This window comes from Vicia villosa, linkage group LG7 (assembly GCF_029867415.1).
Source record: "Vicia villosa cultivar HV-30 ecotype Madison, WI linkage group LG7, Vvil1.0, whole genome shotgun sequence".
Lineage (NCBI taxonomy): Eukaryota > Viridiplantae > Streptophyta > Magnoliopsida > Fabales > Fabaceae > Vicia > Vicia villosa.
The window spans coordinates 19,374,265-19,396,931 of NC_081186.1; the positions used below are offsets into that span (position 1 = coordinate 19,374,265).

At 36.0% G+C, this 22,667-nt stretch overlaps 2 protein-coding genes and 1 long non-coding RNA gene across 14 annotated transcripts; 1 reads left to right on the plus strand and 2 right to left on the minus strand.

Annotated features, from left to right (window-relative positions):
- The first annotated feature begins 1,355 nt into the window (after positions 1-1,355).
- Positions 1,356-2,377, plus strand: LOC131620360 (uncharacterized). 2 transcript variants are annotated; one of them, XR_009289092.1, is made up of 4 exons: positions 1,356-1,460; positions 1,648-1,784; positions 1,961-2,115; positions 2,204-2,377. It is a non-coding gene; the product is annotated as an uncharacterized LOC131620360 (long non-coding RNA). The 2 variants fall into 2 exon arrangements; XR_009289091.1 differs by having other exon boundaries at positions 1,961-2,377.
- Positions 2,378-3,224: 847 nt separating this feature from the next.
- On the minus strand, positions 3,225-7,494 carry LOC131620358 (uncharacterized). Of its 11 annotated transcripts, none has more exons than XR_009289087.1 (5): positions 7,318-7,486; positions 7,129-7,210; positions 6,517-6,753; positions 3,893-4,003; positions 3,225-3,745 (listed from the first exon to the last, which is right to left on the minus strand). XR_009289087.1 is itself a non-coding variant. In XM_058891412.1 (5 exons), the coding sequence occupies exons 2-5, from the start codon at positions 6,965-6,967 to the stop codon at positions 3,560-3,562; spliced, it is 402 nt and encodes a 133-aa protein (XP_058747395.1). In that variant the 5' UTR covers positions 6,968-7,210; positions 7,318-7,494; the 3' UTR covers positions 3,225-3,559. The 11 variants fall into 11 exon arrangements, 3 of the variants coding, with proteins under 3 accessions (XP_058747395.1, XP_058747396.1, XP_058747394.1); XR_009289090.1 differs by lacking the exon at positions 7,129-7,210 and having other exon boundaries at positions 3,225-3,595; positions 3,725-3,745; positions 7,318-7,484; XM_058891412.1 differs by lacking the exon at positions 3,893-4,003 and having other exon boundaries at positions 3,225-3,595; positions 3,725-3,745; positions 6,860-7,210; positions 7,318-7,494.
- A 10,442-nt stretch (positions 7,495-17,936) lies between these two features.
- On the minus strand, positions 17,937-19,839 carry LOC131618737 (uncharacterized). The gene is made up of 2 exons (XM_058889904.1): positions 19,562-19,839; positions 17,937-19,155 (listed from the first exon to the last, which is right to left on the minus strand). Exons 1-2 carry the CDS (start codon positions 19,837-19,839, stop codon positions 17,937-17,939), a joined length of 1,497 nt encoding a protein of 498 aa, XP_058745887.1.
- Between the last annotated feature and the right edge of the window lie 2,828 nt (positions 19,840-22,667).

Below are 22,667 nucleotides of genomic sequence, written 5' to 3' on the forward strand. Positions count from 1 at the left end.
AGAGAGTCAATTGTTGATGATTAACTATGTGTTAACCATGTTACAGATGAACTGATGTCCGACTTTGTGTTAACCATGTCAACGGATTCAACTAATAATGGTCAACTATGTGTGAAGTGTGTTACAGATGAACTTTGTTGTTCGACTATGTATTAACCATGTCAGAGAGTCAACTGATGATGGTTAACTATGTGTTAACCATGTTACAGATGAACTGATGATGTCCGACTATGTGTTAACCATGTCAATGGATTCAACTAATAATGATCGACTATGTGGAAAGTGTGTTACAGATGAACTGATGATTTTTAAATATGTATTCTATATGTATTAAATAATAATTATATTAGCTATAAAAATATTTATTTATAATTAAAATTTGTACATCTATTATCTTTATATAAAAAATAACCACTAACATATTAATTAAAATTTAAATATTATTATATATTAGAAAAAAATTGCTACTATAATATATATTTCTATAAATTTTATTGTATTCTAAAATAAAATAAAAATTATACAAGTATTATGTATTCATGAAAACAAATTATCGCAGGTTTACAGGGAGCCATAAAAATTACTTGGAAAAAATTATATAAATATTTTTTTTTGAAAAAATGTTTATGGAATGAAAGTCCTAAAAAGGAAAAGTAAAATACTTTTTTATGTTGATCTAATTTAGTCAATAATCTCTAATATTAATGCACTTTATATATATGATTGGCTTTTAAGACAAATTTAAATAATATAATTAATGCATTGTCTCTCTATTTATATTTCAACTACTAAATTTAATTATTGACTTTTAAGACATTTGTTCTAACCATTTAATTTATCAATATCACCGATTAAAAACCAATAACAATATGATATTGAAGAATAATAACTTAATTCTTTTAACTAATAAAAAACTTATTCATAATTTTTTTTTTGCGCTTAACTTTTTCGTAATATTTAAAATAGATAAAATAGACAAACATAAAATCAGATTATTAATTAAAAATAAAATTTAATTCTTATTAAAAAATGAGAGTTAAATATAAATAAATAATTATCTGATAATTTACTACTGTAATAACTTTTATCAACAGAAATATTTAAATTATATTAAATTTTAAAATATTTAGTTAGTGCAATATTAATATATTGTCATTCTTCACACATACTGTAGCGAAAAGGTACAAATATAAAGCTATAAATTTTGCAGTTTTCACAAGCGGCAACTTATCCCGCCTACAGATTTCGCAGTTTTCACAACCGACAACTTATCCCGCCTATCTCCTTGTTTTTGCCATCAAAACTCTTTTTTTTTAATAATCATTTTCAATCTCCTTATGTAAGACACTTATATCATATGATTTCGATCGTGTTGCTTCTTCCGAAAAGAACGTTTTAGGATTCTCGGTTTGGATTCCAAGCTTGAAAAGAATCTTTTCATCCCCTTCAGAGAGATCAAGGTTTTGATGTTCTCTTTAATCTACTTTCTTTGGGATTCAATTTAATCCTTAGTTTATTTAATTTTTGTGTTTCGATTTTAATTTGCATGTTTTTCTCTTTCTGCATAGTAAAAAAAGACATTTTTTAATTTTTTAATTTTGGGTTGTATGGAAAAGGGTTTCTTACTTTCTCTGTTGTGATTTGTAGGTTGAATGAACAGTCGCAAAAGATGATGAAACGTTGGTTTCTTATGTTGGTTTTAGGATCCAATACGACAATGCTCTTGTGTGCTCTGGTTTTTCTCTTATGTAAAGGTTTCGTGTCAGTATGCTTCTTATGTGGTGGTAATATTATTAGCCTGGACCCATTTGAAATTTATGCGGTTGATTTTGCTATTCTGAATTTATTCATATTGAATGTTCCTTTTTGTTTATTATTTTCTTGAATCTGTAGATTACACAGTATTCTGAATCCAATCATGAGATATATGTTGATATTCCTTTTCATTTATTATTTTCAGGAACATGTAGATGCAATGCAATTTGTGGTCAATGCTTACATTGCAGCTATCTGATTTTTGAAGTTGCAATCCGAAAAAAGTTGTCGCTGTTATGGTTACAATGGGAATATAACTATCCAATCCTGATATGGACCATTGAATTGCAGGAAACCCAGGTAGAGATCGCTGTATAAACTTAATGGAAATTTCATTTATTTTTCCTTGCCTGTCTTCACAATTGCTAATGAGATGAGTTGCTTGCAGGATTAATTGTTTCTTGATAGGGACAGATGCAGATATTTCAATAATACAGAAGATTCTTCAGTTCTTCTCCGTGTAAAAGAAGACCACGACGGGGCAGAACCATCGGGGAACTCTGTCTCCGCAATAAATCTTATGAGGAAGTCTTCCGTGGTCTCTGGAAGTAATGCAGATCATTATAAGTGAAATGCAGAACATCTATTGTTATGTAAACCCATAGTCTTTTCTCTCCTAAAATATTGTTTCTTGTTTTTGCACTGAGTCAGTTGCAGCTCACTAGATTCCCTTAATATGGTATTGCAGGCAGTTTTTGAGAAAAGATTTAAAGATATGACCATGGCAGTGCCTTTAATGTGTTGTGCAACTGATATGCTGCGTGTGCCTTCCCGAAAGCAAGTGGTGGTGGTAGGCAATAGGACGTTCGACAAATTTGAAAACATGCTCGCTGTAGTTCACACATTATATGATCCCAACAGAACAGTAAGCAAAATCACTCTATAAAGTCGACGTCCTTATTTTTCTTTCTGGTTGTCATCAATAAAATTTGTGTTAGTGTCGATTGTAGGTACATGATTATTCCTAATAAATACCTGTATAATATATGTTGAGTCTTACTCTGGCTCTATGTTGTATGCGGAACATTCAAGGTTTCATGTGGGATGAAGAAAAAGTGAATCATGAATTGAAGAGGTTAACGAGCAGGGTTTTCTTTGACATCAAGGCAATATGAAAAATTCATGAATCTGGTTCTATGTTATTATTTGAAAATATTAAGGACATGAACTTTATCATTCTTAGGTGCATTAGATGTTATTTATTTTGAATTTATCGTCCTACCTGATCTTTCCACTGATTCAAACAAGTACAACTGACTGTATGCTCTTTTATAGGATTTATTAATTTGACCATTTGTTATATTTGTCAAATTAGTTGTATCTTTCTTATTAAGAAATCCCATAACTACTATCAGTATCACTACTTCGACAAATGAAAAACCATTGATGATAATTCAAACAGGTACAACTTATTCAAACCATTGATGATTCATTTAATATACAAAAGAATGAGAATTTTATACAAAAATTGTTCTTTCACCAGTAGTAAGTATTAATAAGACATAATGCCAGATCAGCAAAACGGTGATGGAAATTTAAGCAAATCTAAAGGTTTATTTCATTGTACTGATATGGTTTGAGCTTTTTTCCCATGAACAAAAGAGAGGGAAGTCATAGGCAGTTTGCTCTTGAAACTCTCATACTTCAATCTAAAATTGTACTCAACTGCAAGGCGATGATAACACCTAAGTTGGTCAATGTTTGGTGATTGTCTTCTAGATCAAGAATGGATTGACTACTGAGTCTATATCCTAGCATCATGCTCCTTTAGCAACTTTTTCTTTGTACATACATAGGCCAAAAACTAAAATTTACAGTTTGAAGTTGTAAAAACTATATTTATGTGGTCCTCAAGATATGCCTGGATATAGTTCAAAGTTCAAACAACATAGGTGCTAGAAAGAGATACCTTTGAGCTTCTTCCAAGTTCCTGAAAAACATGCAAATTCAAATTGTAAACTTCTGTTGCCAAGTAGCTTCTTAAAAGTATCAACATCCTCATTTCATCGATAGGAAAACAGATACAACATATGGCTATTAATTAATATTAAGAAATAAAAGTATAAATCATACATACTGGTTCATGTGACAACTCAGAAATGTGGAGAAGCTCCATATTTTCTTATATTGGTGACAACACCTTTGTAAACACCTCTAACTTCAATTTCACAGCCAACTATAAAACAATCTTACAAACAAGAAGGTTGAACTTAGAATAACAGCCTAAATAAAAACATGATCAACAAGGGAAAATATTTTAATGTATTTAATAGGATTTGGATTTAAACATGACAATAAATAATAATACTTTCAAAACAAGATCAAGGAGGATCAGAACTAATTCAAAAAAATGGGTACAACACCTCAATTTCTAGGATATAACATCACAGCCTAAAACAACCACCATGTACACAATATTTGTAATGGAATCAACTAGAAATCTCAGAAATGGATGCATTACATAAACATGTTGTAACACTCTTTTGATAATATATGCAAAACTGTGTTGCATCAATGATCGACGAGTTTGAGTATGGAATAAACAAACCTAAATTTGTTCCCAAAAATTGAGATTTTTGAAGGGAAGAATTGAGTTTGAGAGAAAAATTAGGTTTTTTCAGAAATTGAAGTTTGTTTGAGATGAAAAATGATAAAGGGGTAGAAAAAGATGATAGAAAAGAGGGTTTGGGTGAAGTAAGCGATATGTGTAGTTTCCATCGTTTTTCTTTTGATAAAAGCAAGGAACAAAGAACAACGAAAACGAAAAATAGGCTCACCAGATTGTGTGTTATATCGTTAGAATAAATTTTAATATCTTGTTTCGGCTTGGAATTGGGGAAGAAATGGAAGGAATGAGGAACTGGATAAAATGAGGAAAAGGAAATGTTAAAGAATTGGGGAAGATGAGACAGAAAAGCTTGAATTGGGGAAAAGATAAGAAGAAATGAGAGCAATTGTTTTTAATAAAGAGATTTCAACATGAGTGTTTTATTGTGTGTGGAGAGATCTATAGTAATAGTGGTACACCTTATATCCACCTTATATCCAGTGGCTGTCATTGATTTGAAACCAAAAAAGAAAAAGAAAAAAAGGTCTCTCACGTGAGAGACCTATGCACATAGCGCACCATAGACAGCGCCTTTTATTTAATACTATATTATCATTATAATGAGATATATTTCACATGAACAGATGTGTAGTTCATTTGCTGTACATGGAAAGAAATAACATCACCTCTTTGTATATTTGTTTTAATTTGCTTTTTATTTTACTTTATCATTAGAATGAGATATGATTAAAAAAAGAAGATTTGAACCCATGTTATACATTAGTTTTTGTCATCTACTGATATACCTTTTTTTTTTTTTCGTTTTTATTATTTTTATCATATTAACTACAAACACTTAGGCTTAAATTTGAACCCATGTTATACATTAGTTTGTGTTTTTGTTTTATATATTTCCATACTTCTAATTTTAAAGGTCAAGACTAAATCTAAGACTAATAATGTAATATGAACTACAAACACTTAGGCTTAAATTTGAACCCATGTTATACATTAGTTTTTGTCATCTACTGATATACCTTTTTTTTTTCAAATTAATTCAGTCTTCCACGAATGATACGACGAGTGAATGATAATTTCACAACGTCTTCGAATTGGTCGACTCTAATGTCGTACCAATCAAATTATTCAAAATAAACCATTAATAAATTCAATATTTTATGAACACAGATTAGAAATGGGTGAATGTAAATTTCATTTGTTTGAATGATCAAAGACTTAGCGCACGCTATGTCAAAACGATCATTCTCTTCTGTGGATTAAATTAATTTCAACAATTCCATGAATAAATCGATGGGATGAATATCTATTTCATACCGTCTATGAATTGGTCGGCTCTCTATGTCGCACCGATCAAATATCCAAAACATAACTTAAAAATCAAAATACAATTATTCTAATCTAACTAAAGCACTAATTAATTACTAAAAAATAAATACAAAAAAAGGGATTGTATGCAAAACTTAATTTTCACCATTTAAACTGCGAACTACAAACTACGTTAAAAATTCTAAAGCAAACTCTAACATACAAGTAAATGCATACAATCCCATAAAAAATACCAACAAAAACTACGAACTACGTTGACTCTGATCCTCCATTAAGGAGGTAGGAGGTACGTAGGCATTCGGGCAAGCGAAACGAGTCTCCTTCCCTTAAAACTTAGGTAGGTCAAAAATCTTATTCTTTGCCCTACTGTCCTCTTTTAAACCAAATCTTCTATAAACCTTACCTTAAAACCCTTATCACAAACCTTAGAGACATTTAGAATACCTTAAGGAAGGGTCAAGGGTGCCTAACACCTTCCCTCGACCCTAATTTCTCAACTTACCTAGAAACTCTTAATTAGGTTTTTCTCCCATGTTTACCCTTATCCTTAGGATAAAATAAAAACGTAGGTGGCGACTCTGTAGTTTAAGATTAATAACTTAAACTTTAAAGCCGATTGTAACACATAGTATATTAACAATTGATATAAAAACCATAGTTCAAGTATTACATCCAACAATATAACTTCAGCCTAAGAGCATTACACCATAGCCGGCATCTAAGTTCATACATTTCATAAACTTACATATAACAGTTCTTTTGAAACGACATTTTAGTTTATCGGATGTTATTTATGGAGCACGTACCTTATATACATGGCATGTTCCGTGGGTGTCAGTTACATCAATTTTGAATTTAATGATGTCCTCGATTTGCAGCAGGTTTGACGCGCAAAATTCGTCCCATTCATATCCTAATTTTGAACGGACTGGGTCGTCGGTGTTCAAAATTAGGAGCATCTTAGTTCTTCCGTTATCACCGCACAATGTCAAAACCTCATAATCATTGTCTCTCAGTAGTTGAACAAACTCTGGCTGTAGTCTCTGCATAAGACAAAGTTGGAAATAAAACGTTAATGGTAAACTTTGTAACTACCTAAATATAAACACAAAATTACAACCAGCAATATATAGATCCGTCGCACTCAACTAATTTTGCTGATTTCACACTACTGTCGTCGAGTTCAACATCAAATGCATATATCCCCTTATGGTTGATGGATCTACTATGGTACCTTGGTAATTCCTCATGTGACATTATTTATACATGTCCGGCTACCTAAAAATTATTGTTCCCGTAATAACCCAAAATAACTACCATATCATCTGGCAGATCATAATAGTTTTACAACTTAGCCCAACCACCGGTAACAACCGGTGCATCGTCGCTATTGTTTAATACCAATTCATGGAGGGTACCTTTGTTGTTCTATATCTTCCATGTTATCCCCAGATCTCCTACTTTTGTTCTAACAAAGCATGGCTCTATTTCCGAAAATTGCTACAAATCATTTCAATTATAGTAAACAAGTTAATACTAAAGATTGGGGATGACATTTAAGAGGTACCATACCACTTATAAGTAGCAAAACTAAATGACATCCTTACTTGAATTGATAACTTTGTAATGGATAGTGTGTCCAACAAATCTCCTTGAACCAACTTCCGACTCATTGCCATCTTCTTTGCAGACTACCCTTCAAGTTTATGTAATTTTTGGTGGTTATGATAGGAGGCAGCAATGGCTTTTTATTTGTTGCATACAATATTGTGTGTGGTGGGTGAGGCCCTTATTTCTACTACAAACTTTTTCTTCACGTGGCTACAATACGTTGCAATAATAAATATTCGTGAGGACCACTTTCTGGCCTTTTTGCATTGTCTTTTACACCTTCCAGCTCATTTTCCTAACCTTTTATGTGCCATGCATTATCGGTGGTAGACAAATACACCTGTACTTTACACATGCATCCTCACAAGTTTACACATCTGAGTTATCAACTTATGTCACATGCAATATCTTTGTCGGTTTGCTTTGTCACTCAGCATAATAGTATACTTTCTTAATACATTATCACACAACACACGTGTGCATCATGTTGAACAGTATATTCAAGGCAAATATTTTTAAATCGTATCCAAAGAGATTGGGTGATATTACCTCCGTTCTATAGCTACTATTATTTTAAGTTCGAAAGGTAACAAAGTTGTTTTGTTTTGAATCGCTATTTGTTCTAATCAAGACACTTATAAGACAATAAACTAAAACATGTTTCAATAATAAAAGAATGACAAGGTTGGTTTGGTTTCACTACCCCTATCTTCCATGTGACTTTAACAACAAATGCATAACTTCACTAATGGTGAAATGCTCTAGTATCCTCCCAACAATGTTTATGTCTAAACAAAATTGTGAAAGTTAATATATTAATCTTTAGATGATCTCTCACACTAACTATCAATATACTAATCTTGATTGTTTGATACAAGTAAAAAAGTAGCAAATAAATCTATCTCTAGCATTTATTCACTACTTGATAAAATGTTGTAGATCAAGACTTGAAATATATTTCTCAATCATAAATCAAATCTAAATATAAAAGATAAAACAACAACATTCATCCTTTTCAATACTAATGAAGTTCATACAAAGTGCTAGAGAAAATACATAGTTAACAAGGATAGCTACTACCTCCAATCTTGTCAAAGTGGGATTTAGCTACTCATCACCATGGTTGACAACAAGAAGAATGAAGAAGAAGCTAAGAACATCAATCTCTCACAAAGTTGTTCTTTTCTCTCCCAAAACCCTAGCCTCAATGTTTGGTTCACAATGAATAGAATAGAAGCCCCTTGGTTCTCCTTTTCTTTTTATCTCAATTAGCCCCCCAAATTTCGTACTAACTGTTCACATTCAAAAGATAAAAACCTAATGACAAATGGCAGACCAACTAAGGAAAAAGAGAAACTCTGTTTCGCAGTGTTTGCGGTGCCAAGAGTGTTTGCGGTGCCAAGAGTGTTTGCGGTGCCAAGAGTGTTTGCGGCGCAAACACTTCAATTTCTGCCACATCAGAATCCAGCCAACACTACAACGCGCAAGGCTTTTAAAAGCGCTTTTTTTGGCCTTTAACAGCGCTTTAAAGCGCTGCCAAAGCCAGCGCTGGCATAGGCTACGAAAGCGCTTTTAAAAGCGCTCTGGTAGGCCCCCCTATAAGAGCGCTTTTCTGGAAAAAGCGCTCTTGTAGGCCCCCCTTTAAGAGCGCTTTTCAAGAAAAAGCGCTCTGGTAGGCACCCCTATAAGAGCGCTTTTTTCAAAAGCGCTTTCGTATGTTGCGTTTTTTTTTTTTTTATGCTTTTTATTATTTCTAAACCTGCACTTTTGGCAGCAATATTTTAGAACCTGTAATTTACTATTTTTTGGCAGTATTTTTTCATGAACCTATAATTTATCATTTCAAATCGATAAATACCATTATAATCGATATCGATTATATACAAAAAAGTATTATATTATATACCATTAATGTAAATCAAAATACATATATACATATTTATAAACCAAAACAACTAAACCAATTCACATATTTCTAAACCAAAACAACTAAATGGGAAACAACTTCCGAGTTCTTATGCAACCAATGTACGCTTCCTGTATTATCTGGAGCTATGTTGTATTGATGCTTTAGTGGAGAACCAGTAGTCACCTGAGCTATGTTGTATTGTGTCACAGAATATGAATCAAATAACTGTACCCCGAACGATCCTGCCACAGAAGACTTAGCTTCGGGGTACATTACTTGATTCTTATTCTGTGGAACATAATCGGCAGGGGCACATTGTGTTCTATCCTTTACCAGTCCATCCACTGTTTGAAGCTCAACCTACAATAGAAAAACGTGATTATTTACACAACATTCACATTCTCAATATTTTCTCTATCAACCAAAAATTTCCTCATCTCCGAACAAAAGACAAAATAGTTAATAAAAATAGTGCTATACCAGAACAGAAACCAATTTATAAGAAATCAATTAACAACCACATGCACATAAAAATAGTTTTTGATAAAAGAACAAGTCAATTGAGCCAACAACCAAAAACCCTAAAAAAAATCAGCCGTAGAGCCGTAGAGCCAACAACCAAAAACCCTAAAAAAAATTCTGTTCGTCATCTTCGAAAAACCTCTCCAGAAACTGTAAATACATTGTTCATATTCATCCAACAACAATCACAATACACAGCCGCAAACACTAACCAAAACCCTAATTGTTCATCTTTCTCATACACGCAAACCATTCATCAGAAACAAAACCACTCACAAATCATCATCAAACATAACCAGACAAACATTCATCAAACCCAAACATTTGTTCATCACTTTCCTAATCAAACAAACCCTTCAGAAATTTGAGAGAGGAAGAGAGAATAAGAAATAAACTCAGAAAGGTCTCACTCGGTTTTGGTTTGTAGATTCAGAATCGAAACCGAACTCAGCAACAACACGAACCTCAACTCACCATAAACTCGTGTGTTTTGGATCTGAAAGGAAGAAGAACGGCGGAGGTTGCTCGTGGTGGCTGGCGACGGAGGGACGAACGGTGGTGGCTGGCGACGGAGGGACGAACGGTGGTGGCTGGCGACGGAGGGACGAACGGTGGTGGCTGTGGCTGGCGACGGCGGAGGGTTTTTCGGTTGCAGAGAAAGTGAGAAACAGTAATAAAAAGAAAACGAAAGAGAGAAAGTGAGAAAGTGAAAGCGTGTTTTTGTTTTTAACTTTTACTAATAAAGGCTACTAAAGCGCTTCTGAAAAGCGCTCTCATAGCCTGGTCTATACCAGCGCTTTTTAGCAAAAAGCGCTCTCATTAAACCCCCCTATAGCAGCACTTTGAAAAGCGCTCTCATACCCCCCCCCCCCCTTACCAAAGCGCTTTTCAAAAGCGCTCTCATACCCCCCCTTACCAAAGCGCTTTTCAAAAGCGCTCTCATACACCCCCCCTACCACAGCGCTTTTCAGAAGCGCTCTCATACCCCCCCCCCCCTTTAAGAGCGCTTTTTTAGCGTGTTTTTTTATTTTGTTTTTAGTGCAACCTATAAGAGCGCTTTTTACTAGAAGCGCTTTAGTAGGGGTGCTGTTAAAGATTAAATTTGGCGTAGTGCAAAAACTAAGAGCAGTTGGGATTCTTGCAGGTTCCGGCGCCAATGATGTTTGCGGGGCAAACTGGATTCATCAACTCTTCTTTTGCTAATCCAAGTCTTCAAGTAATTCCTCTTTGCTTCAATGATCTTCAAACCTTAAAAACGCTACAAAACTAACAAACATGTGAAATAACAATTCAAATGAACTCAAATGAACAAAATTGTAAAATTATTAAATTGTAAGAAGAAAAGTGTGATTGTTGAGTAAAAAGTGGTTAAAGGGACCAAAAACAATATATGAAAATTAGTACTATTTGGTCCCTAACAACTCTCCCCAACTTACCATTTTGTTTGTCCCTAAACAAAAATTCACAAGAGTAGCAAGAACAACGCACAAGAGTATGATGTCAAGGTAACCGAACACTCAAATGGCTCAAAAGTATAAGTCTTTGTAAAATACACTCACCACAATGCTAAAACAAAGCATGAGAAAGAATGATGGCAAAGTGCAAATTATTATCAAGAAATTCCAAAAGAGACATGTCAAAATTGAATCAAACCTACACACACATCAAAGTAATGATGAATACAAGAGGGTTCACTTTCATTCATCCGGGCATTTAAATCAACAACAACTCAAATCATGCTTTAACCACAACAAGTTCAAAAATTATGTGCAAAATGAGAATCAAGAGGGCTTTCATAGGTTGTAACGTGGCTTAGGCTACAAAGAAAGGGTTTTATTAAAGGGAAATTAACAAAAACGCCTATCCTAAGGGAGCATTCCTATTAATTCACTTAACAGCAACACTTGTTTGAATCCCTTTTCTTTTTCTTTTTCTCTTTTTTTTTCATTATTTTTCAACAACACATAACGGGAACGATTATTTTTTATTTCTTTTTCTTGCCCCATAATTTCAAAATGTGTTGTTCTTTTCTTATTACCATAAAACTCGTAAGTACCACATTTTCATTTGTTTTTCAATCACTCTCCCCAACTTTAGGATTCAAACCATATTAGATACAACAATGCTCCCTACATAGACATAGGCACAAGGCAAAATTACAACCATTGCGGTTGAAGGTTTCAATGAACAAAAGAGATTAGGATTCACATACAACACATGTTCAATAATCACATGAATCCTAAAATAAGCTCAAAGGGGGTTAACTAAGAATCACTCCTCACAAGGTTGATTGATTTAACTTTTTGGTCAAGTGGTTTTTCTCAAATTCAAACAATGCCTCTATCACTTTCACACTTTTCACAAACACGAATAAGTCATGGTTTAGCATGATAAAAATGAGTTGAAATAAATTCCAGTATCCCGCATTTAGTGTACAATGGAAAGTTTCCTCACTTGGCTAAGTTCTAAATTTTGATTCAAAAATGACATGTGACTCAAGGAATTTATGCTAAGCAATTTGCACATACCATCAACTAACCATGTTAAGTCTAGAGAGTGATAAAGTGTACCTTAATTTTCCTCGATACCGATTCTCATCATTGCCACTCGAAGTGTTCACAAAATTAACTCTTGTCCGTGCCCAATGATTCCTCAAGATTCCTTTGCAAAAGAACAATTAAACAAAACACTTTGAAAAAGTTGGGTTAATCACTTTCCACCCAAACACACAATTAAACTACAATAATAAAATTGCAATTTTTAAAGAGGTTCAAATGGTGAAACGAGAGCCACCATAAAGTACACAAATTAAAAACCGAAAAGTGCAACCGTAAATAAATAAAGCAAAACAGAATTAAGACTAAAATAAAAATAAACTACAAAAGTGCTACAACACTACTTCAATCTTCTTCTTCATCACCGCCACCAACTGTCCCGATCACATCTTCCATCGTGTCATCCTCATTTCCGGTACCACTGCCTCCTGCACCCCCCATGAAAGCTGGCCTGCCCACAGGCCAATTTGCATAGGCATCATACTCTGCTTCCAAAGAGGTGCGCTGAAATTGTTGAGATAATGTTTGCACCAGGAACCGGTTGGATCTTTGAGTCGCTTCAAAATTCTCTGCACAATAGGTGGCAAAGGCCATGTGATCAAAAACAGGTGCTCGACCACCTCTAGACCTCGAAGTGGATGCTCCTCCTCTTTCAGCTTTCTTTGTTGCGCCTTCACAAAACCTGCTAATAAAAGCTTCATTAATAACACTTGTGATTTTGAAATGTACCTCACTCGGGATGGCCACCCTCGCATTGTAACACAGCCCCATGATTAAGCCGGGGTAAACAAGGACACCGGCTTTGCCTCCATGCCTTGTTCCCATAACCGATACCCTCCTCATTTCTTCGATATTATGCTGGCCAAATCAATCGGTACTCCGTACAAAATGCAAAACAGCATGTATCCCACTTTGAGTGAGATGTGTGTTGTGTGAGTTCTTGACCGGATGTTATGCAATACCACCACTAGCAAGGCCTTAACCTCCACTTTAAAATCCTCTCTTTTCCATCCTTTTGGCGCTCCCGAATCATTCAACTCATAAGTCTTTCCTTCAAGGCATAAGGACTCACTGACGACTTGGATGTTCCAATCATTAGTGAGATACCTTCTCTGGTACTCACTTCTCACTCCATCGGGTAGCTCGAATGGGGATCCCAGATATTCATTGATAGAACTCATCTTAAAAGAGATGGTTCTCCCCCTCACCATTGTCTTGTACATAAATTCTGCACCGTCTTCAACCGAAACGACATTTGCATAGAATTCGCGAACAATGTCATAATTGATCTCAGCTACCGGTTCACATATCTTCCCCCATTTGAGTTTATCCAATGTCTGAACTAAATCTCGCATCGGACCATTCAGTTTGAACCTGATGAACCTTTCAGCCTGGACGGTTCGATTGCACAAGTAGGTGTATCGCTCCTCTTGTTCCTCGCCAAGGAACCTTGGTAAGGAGTGGGTAGGATTGGTGCTTCTGGTTTTTGTGCGCTTTGACATCTGCAACCAATTAATCAACCGAACCACAACAGCCAAACTGTCAGAATTAAAAACAAGAACTTATAAAACACACCCAGTTTACGGCGCCATCATTGTTTGCGGCGCAAAGGTGAAATTTCAAACCCAGTTCGCGGCGCAAAGGTGTGTTTGCGGCGCAAACCATGCGATACCCAGAAACCATGGCTCAAAATGGAAGGGTTGCTTACAACAAGAAGAAACCCAATCACACAATTGCAAATTCAACCCATTAAACAGTAAGATTAACACATGCAAGTTCGAATTTTGGACATCAAGGTTGAATCTACTATGTTAATTAATGAACCCTAACCGAGAATGATATGAACAAAAAGCTTTGAGAATCATAAAAATAACAAAGCATACCTTGAATTCGAATTAGGCAACTGCAGAAATTGAAGAGAGGATGTGTGTGATAGTGTTGGTGAACTTAGGGTTTGAAGGTGGGGGTGGGAGTTTTATGAGAGAGAGAGATAGTTTAAAATAAGATAAAATGAAATAGTAACTAAGTAAAAAAATAAAAAGGAAGGAAATTGCTGTCTCGCAATGTTTGCGGCGCAACCCCTTGTTTGCGGGGCAAACAAGAAAAATTTTCTTTGTAAAAAGGGCCTATTCACTGTTTGTGGCGCAATGGCTGATGAAAAATTTTTTTTACTATCCTATTTGCGGCGCAACCCCTTGTTTGCGGGGCAAACAAGAAAAATTTTCTTTGTAAAAATGGCTTACTCACTGTTTGTGCTCTGTTTGCGGGGCAAACAATGTTTGCGGCGCAAACAGACTTAAATTCTCAAAAATTGCCGATTTTCACAATTATCATTCACTTCCTAAAGAAAATAAAAGCACCTAACATCTACAAAACAGAAAATCCATGAAAACAACACAATCTACTTACGAAGTTGGGTTGCCTCCCAACAAGCGCTTTGTTTAACGTCGTTAGAGCTCGACGGTTCAATGATCTCTCACAGATCATTAAGTAAAAGAGCACATGCTTCGCGTACCACTTCCCCACCATGATAAAGCTTGTGTCTTTGACCATTAACTGTCCAACTTTCCTTAGACTTGGGATCCTCAATCACAATTGCTCCATAGTCCCTCACTTCCTTCACCACAAATGGTCCTGACCATTTTGATTTAAGTTTACCGGGAAACAACCGAAGCCGCGAATTGAATAGTAACACCATCTGCCCCTCATGAAAACTTTTGCATCGTACCTTCTTATCATGATAAGCTTTAGCTTTGTCCTTGTAGAGCTTGTTGGAGTGATATGCCTGGTCCCTTAATTCTTCCAATTCATGGAGTTGGTCTTTTCTTTTGTGGCCGGCCAGAGCGGTATCAAAGTTCAGAAATTTAAGAGCCCAAAGTGCTCTATGTTCCAACTCTACCGGAAGATGACAAGTTTTTCTGTAGACCATCTGAAAAGGGGTTAGTCCAATAGGAGCTTTGTAGGTAGTACAGTATGCCCATAAAGCTTCATCTAGTTTCAATGACCACTCTTTTCTAGAGCTAGAGACTGTTTTCTCAAGAATTCTCTCTACTTCTCTGTTTGATACTTCCGTTTGACCATTTTCTTGTGGGTGATAGGGGGTGGTCACCTTATGTTTTACACCACAATGTTCTAAAACTTTTTCCAGAGGTGTATTACAAAAGTGTGAACCTCCATCCGTTATCAACACCCTTGGCACACCAAAACGTGAGAAGATATTTTTCTTTAAGAATTTGATCACAGTTTTGGAATTGGCCTTAGGTGTAGCAAGTGCTTCCACCCACTTAGATACATAGTCAACGACAACAAGAATGTATTCATTAGCGAAAGAGGGAGGAAACAGACCAACAAAATCAATGCCCCAACAATCAAAAACTTCTACTTCTAACATATTGGTCAAGGGCATTTCATCTCGTTTCCCTATTCCTCCACTCCTTTGACATTTGTCACAACTTTTTGCGTGCTCATGAGCATCTTTGAATAGAGTAGGCCAAAAGAATCCCGATTGGAGTACTTTGGTAGCTGTTCTCCAACCACTATAGTGGCCTCCATACGAAGAGTTGTGACAATGCCAAAGAATATCTTTCGCTTCTTCATTGGTGACACATCTTCTCAAGATGCTGTCAACACCTTCTTTGAATAGATATGGGTCATCCCATACATAGTGTTTGGCATCCACTAAAAATTTCTTTCTTTGATTGCTAGTGAGCTCCTCCGGGATTAAACCGGTTGCCTTATAATTTGCAAAATCGGAAAACCAAGACCTCACTTGAATCGCATAAAGCTTTTCATCCGGAAACTCCTCTCTTACTTCAAACTCATTCTTTGTAATCTCTATATTTACCAATCGGGATAAATGATCCGCCACCAAGTTTTCGGATCCCTTTTTGTCTCAGATTTCCAAATCAAACTCTTGTAAGAGTAAAATCCAACAGATTAATCTTTGTTTGAAATCCGGCTTGGTTAGCAAATATTTTATCGCCGAATGGTCGGTGTAGACTACAACTTTAGAATCGATCAAATAAGCTCTAAATTTTTCAAACGCATACACTATGGCTAGTAGCACTTTTTCAGTTGTTGCATAGTTAACTTGAGCTTCATTCAAAACTTTACTAGCATAGTGAATTGCATGGAAAACTTTTGATCTTCTTTGACCTAACACCGCACCTACCGCATAATCGCTTGCATCACACATGAGTTCAAAATCCATTTTCCAATTTGGAGCAACGATTATGGGTGCAGTAACTAATTTGTCTTTCAGCTCAAGAAATGCTTTTAGACAAGACTCATCAAAATCAAAATGCGTACCTTTGTTGAGTAAATTACTCAATGGCCTTGCTATCTTCAAAAAATCCTTGATGAATCTTCTATAGAAACCGGCATGTCCAAGAAAGCTTCTTATTCCTTTGATGTTGGTTGGTGGTGGCAGCTTCTCTATGATTTCCACTTTGGCTTTGTCAACTTCAAGTCCTTTGGAAGAAATTTTGTGTCCAAGAACCACTCCTTCGGTGACCATAAAATTGCATTTTTTCCAATTTGGCACAAGGTTAGTCTTCACACATCTCTCCAACACCACCTCAAGATTCTTTAAGCATAGGTCAAAAGATGATCCATACACCGAAAAATCATCCATGAACACCTCAATACACTCTTCAATCAAGTCCGCAAAGATGGCTTGCATGCATCTTTGGAATGTATCCGGAGCATTACATAGTCCAAAAGGCATTCTTTGATAGGCAAAAACACCAAATGGACATGTAAAAGCGGTCTTCTCATGGTCCGCCGGGTTCACCGAAATTTGGTTGTAGCCCGAATAACTATCTAAAAAGCAATAGAAATTCTTACCGGCTAACCTTTCCAACATTTGATCCATGAAAGGCAATGGGAAATGATCCTTCCTTGTTGCTTGATTTAATCTTCTATAGTCAATGCACATTCTCCACCCGGTTACCGTTCTTGTCGGAATCAACTCAATCTTTTCATTTCGGATAACCGTCATGCCACCTTTCTTAGGAACAACTTGCACCAGACTTACCCATTCGCTATCGGAAATAGGATAAATCATCCCGGCCTCCAATAGTTTAACTACTTCCTTTCTCACGACTTCCTTCATTGATGGGTTGAGCCGCCTTTGAGGTTGAGCAACCGGTTTGTAATCATCCTCCATCATGATTTTGTGCATGCAATAAGCGGGGCTAATACCTTTCAAATCGGATAAAACCCACCCTAGTGCACCTTCATGCTTCTTTAACACGTCAATTAAGCGCTTCTCCTCTTGAGTAGACAAAGAATTACTAATGATCACCGGTTTAGTGAAGTTATCACCAAGAAAAACATACTTCAAATGGGATGGCAACATTTTCAACTCTAGTTTTGATTCTTCCACTTTCTTCTCCGCATTTAACTCTTCTACTTTTTCTTCATTATGATCAATCTCCCCACAAGATTCCAACTCATTCAAGAATGCTTCCATTTCTTTTTCTTCAATCTCGGATAAGACATTGTATGCTCCTATGAGAGATCTTTACAAAGGACTAGAGATGTGAACTTGATTAGCAACCTCCTTGATCTCCTCGTCGGTAGCATCGACTCGAAATGTATCATGTTTATCCTTGGGATGCTTCATTGCTTAAAAGAGATTGAAAGTGACTTCTTCATCTTGCACTCTCACCTTCATGAGACCATTGTCTATGTCGATCATCATCCGAGCTGTTTTCATGAACGGTCTTCCAAGTATCAATGGTACATCACGGTCTTCTTCCATATCAACTACCACAAAATCTACCGGGAACAAATATTTATCCACTTTGACTAGCATGTCTTGCGCAACTCCGTAAGGAGAGGTGAGAGACTTATCGGCTAGTTGCAAAGTCATTTGGGTTGGCTTCATCTCTATGTTTCCCAACCTCTTGATGATAGACAACGGAATTAAATTAATGCTTGAGCCCAAATCAACCAAACCGTTACCTATGTAATGGCCTCCAATGGTAACCGGCAAAGTAACACGTCCCGGATCGGCTTCTTTCTTTGGTAGTGTCTTTTGGATTATGGCACTACAACGAGCATCAAGTAAAACAGTCTCCTCTTCCGAATACCTCTTTTTCTTGGTGAGAATGTCCTTCATGAACTTTGCATATTTTGGCATTTGTTCTAACGCTTCGGAAAATGGGATATTCACTTGGAGTTGTTTGAAAATATCCATAAACCTAGCGTATTGCCTTGCATTATCCGTCCTTGATTTGGCATGTGGGTATGGTAAGTGCTGGGATGGGATTGTGCTCTTTTGTTCATCTCTCTTTTTATTCCTCTTCACTTTTTTGTTGTTTTTCTCACTTTCTTCGTTTTCTTTTCTCTCTTTTTCAACTAATTCTTCCTCTATCTTTTCCTCACTCTTTTCTCCCTCATTTTCAACTATCACTTCCACTTCTTCCTCTTCAACTATTACTTCCTCCTCATCTTCCACTATAACCTCTTCATTCACGCCGTTATTCACCTTCCTCCCACTTCTTGTAACAGTGGCTTTGCAATGTTCCTTTGGATTGGTTTGGGTGTTGGCGGAGAAGGATGCCCCCGGTTGTTGCTCGGACAATTGCTTTGCAAGTTGACCCACTTGATTTTCTAGATTCCTTATGGCCGCTTCATTACTCCTTTGATTAGCCATGGATGCTTGCATGAATTGTGTAAGAGTGTCTTCCAATTTTGAGCTCCCATCTTGAGATTGTTGACCTTGACCTTGAGGGTTTGGACTTTGATAAGTACTTTGATGTTGATAGTGTTGATTGTTGAATCTTGAAGGTTGAAATCCTTGGTTGTTTCTTTGGTAAGGATTGTTGTGAGGTGGAGGTTGCCTTTGATAACCTTGATTTTGATTGTTGACATAATTCACTTCTTCACCCTCGGGAGGAGGACAAAACCCGGTCGGATGGTCACCTTGACAAAGTTCACAACTTGCTACGTGAGAATTCATTTGCATCCCATGAATTTCCTTCATTTGTTGTGGGAGCTTCGACATTTGCTTGGTGAGTAACTCAACTTGTTGAGAGAGAATTCATTTGCATCCCATGACCCTTGCATTTTCTAAGCATGGATTTGAATCTTTCCCAAGCATCATTTAAGGACTCGTTGCTTCCTTGATTGAAAACTGCGATTGCCGTTTTGGCCTCCATGAATCGGGATTGAGGAAAATATTGTTCTAAAAATTTTTCTTCCAATAGATTCCAATCCGTCATCACATTTGGTAATTGATCAAGATACCATTCTTTGGTTTTCCCAAGTAATGAGTATGGAAATAGTCTCTTGAACAATGATTCTTCATTGGCCGCGTCGACTCCCGTTGAACCCGCAATCTCATAAAATTTGGTGAGATGTGCGAAAGGATCCTCATGATCCATTCCGGTGAATGGATTTGCATAAACAAGTTGGAGGATTCCGGTATTCATCTCCATATTTGCTCCTCCTTGAGCATTGCGTGCAAATTGGGCGGTACGTCTTGGACTATTGGCGGACATTTCGGTTGGAACAACACCCGCCATGTCTCCTTCAAAAGTCTCTACAACTACTTCTTCAATTTGATTGTTAGAAGAAGTAGACGCCTCTTCTCTTTATCGCTTCTCTTGGGCTAACTTCCTTCTTCTTCGTGTCTTGCTATTGAGATTTCAGAGTGTTCTTTCAATTTCGGGATCGAAATGAAATTGTTCTTCGGAAGCTTTTTCTCGCATACACAAGAATCTACAAAACTAGCAAACCAAGTGAAACGCAAAAGCAATATTAATAAGGTAACACAACTTAAAACAATGAACTATTGCAATGCTTGCAATATCAAACGCCAATCCCCGGCAACGGCGCCAATTTGTTGAATAGTATATTCAAGGAAAATATTTTTCAATCGTATCCACAGAGATTGGGTGATATTACCGCCGTTCTATAGTTACTATTATTTTAAGTTCGAAAGCTAACAAAGTTGTTTTGTTTTGAATCGCTATTTGTTCTAATCAAGACAATTATAAGACAATAAACTAAAACTTTTTTCAATAATAAAAGAATGACAAGATTGGTTTGGTTTCACTACCCCTATCTTCCATGTGACTTTAACAACAAATGCATAACTTCACTAATGGTGAAATGCTCTAGTATCCTCCCAACAATGTTTATGTCTAAACAAAATTGTGAAAGTTAATATATTAATCTTTAGATGATCTCTCACTCTAACTATCAATATACTAATCTTGATTGTTTGATACAAATAGAAAAGCAGCAAATAAATCTATCTCTAGCCTTTATTCACTACTTGATAAAATGTTGTAGATCAAGACTTGAAATATATTTCTTAATCATAAATCAAATCTAAATATAAAAGATAAAACAACAACATTCATTCATTTCAATACTAATGAAGTTCATACAAAGTGCTAGAGAAAATACATAGTTAACAAGGATAGCTACTACCTCCAATCTTGTCAAAGTGGGATTTAGCTACTCATCACCATGGTTGACAACAAGAAGAATGAAGAAGAAGCTAAGAACATCAATCTCTCACAAAGTTGTTCTTTTCTCTCCCAAAACCCTAGCCTCAATGTTTGGTTCACAATGAATAGAATAGAAGCCCATTAGTTCTCTTTTTCTTTTTATCTCAATTAGCCCCCCAAATTTTGTACTAACTGTTCACATTCAAAAGATAAAAACCTAATGACAAGTGGCAGACCAACTAAGAAAAAAGAGATACTCTGTTTCGCAGTTTTTGCGGCGCCAAGAGTGTTTGCGGCGCAAACACTTCAATTTCTGCCACATCAGAATCCAGCCAAAAACTAAGAGCAGTTGGGATTCTTGCAGGTTCCGGCGCCAATGATGTTTGCGGGGCAAACTGGATTCATCAACTCTTCTTTTGCTAATCCAAGTCTTCAAGTAATTCCTCTTTGCTTCAATGATCTTCAAACCTTAAAAACGCTACAAAACTAACAAACATGTGAAATAACAATTCAAATGAACTCAAATGAACAAAATTGCAAAATTATTAAATTGTAAGAAGAAAAGTGTGATTGTTGAGTAAAAAGTGGTTAAAGGGACCAAAAACAATATATGAAAATTAGTACTATTTGGTCCCTAACACATCACAAAACACTAAAAATGAGTAATTGTAATACGAGCATTTTATAAATAAATTCAACTTTACATAACAGTCATAAGTTAATATTTTATAATGAGTAAAATGCTTAAGGTACATATCCAGCACAGATTGTAGTACATTGGGTGACTTCCTAAAACACACAAATAACCCTTGACACCGGGTTCCAATGAAAACTTAATTAAAAAGACATAGCATGAATGTTTAACTGAATAACCTAGTACCCACAATTCAACCCTTAACTAAAGTCTTCCATAATATAACATAAAACTATATCTTAATCAAATCTTCGACAATTAATCGTCCAAAACATCACCGACAAAACACTTTCATGAATATAACACATGAGCTTCTTTCAACGCCCTCCTGCCTGAACTTCCTGACGCTCCACATAAACCAATATTTCTTCGACCGGTGGATAGCGGATGATGAAGTGGACTACGTCAACTTCCTTGAAATGGGAAGCCTGTGCGTAATCAAACCAACCACCTCACAAAATTTTCTCCTTGCTCTTCCGTCTCTTCTTTATCTTACAGAAATATTGTTCGGCATTGTCACAGTCATATAGCACAATGTTGGAAATCCTTCGACGAAGGCAACTTTTTACCACTTTTACTGGAAAAACCTGCAACATATATTATAAGGCCATCAACTGCATTACATTTGTTACAGACTTCTCCTAATGCATCATATCAACTAATACAGGTTCTTACCAACACGTTTCTGATGAACTTCTTTACATTAGATACCTCTCGGCTCCACCACTCTTTGTCCTGGTCCACAATGATGGGCGAATACACCCTAAAAAATTCAACAAAATATGATAAACACCATCTCAAACAAACCAACTGGTGAAGACAATATCAGTTCTTACATATAATTTCAGTTAACAAAAAATTTACCTTTCACTATCGGAGGATAGCGTAATGTATTCACGATCATCTCTTTTAACTTGATGCTCATATGAAGATATGACAGTCTTACCCTTGAGTTTCCCCTGCTGTTCCTCTGCAGCAAACCCAACTTTTTTCTTCACATTCAACACATCACCAGTCTCCTGGGCTTTCTTCTTGCCTTTCGGATCACATTGCATGTCAGAAACCACATTAGGTGAAACCTCTGTGTGACTGCGTTTTTTGGATGGACCAGCTCCGACATTACCACCACTTTTGTTTCAAAACAGAAATTTACGCTAAGAATGGCCAACACATAAATAATGGAAACTTCATTGAAAAATAT

Coding starts and splice junctions, on each gene's coding strand:
- LOC131620358 (XM_058891412.1), bottom strand. CDS start 6,967: ATGTCACATGAGGAATTACCAAGGTACCATAGTAGATCCATCAACCAT. Junction 6,754..6,859: donor GTGTGAAATCAGCAAAATTA/GTTGAGTGCGAC, acceptor TGTCTTATGCAG/AGACTACAGCCAGAGTTTGT. Junction 3,596..3,724: donor AACTTGGAAGAAGCTCAAAG/GTATCTCTTTCT, acceptor GTATGTACAAAG/AAAAAGTTGCTAAAGGAGCA.
- LOC131618737 (XM_058889904.1), bottom strand. CDS start 19,839: ATGGCGGGTGTTGTTCCAACCGAAATGTCCGCCAATAGTCCAAGACGT. Junction 19,156..19,561: donor CTTGGGAAAACCAAAGAATG/GTATCTTGATCA, acceptor AGGTTATCAAAG/GCAACCTCCACCTCACAACA.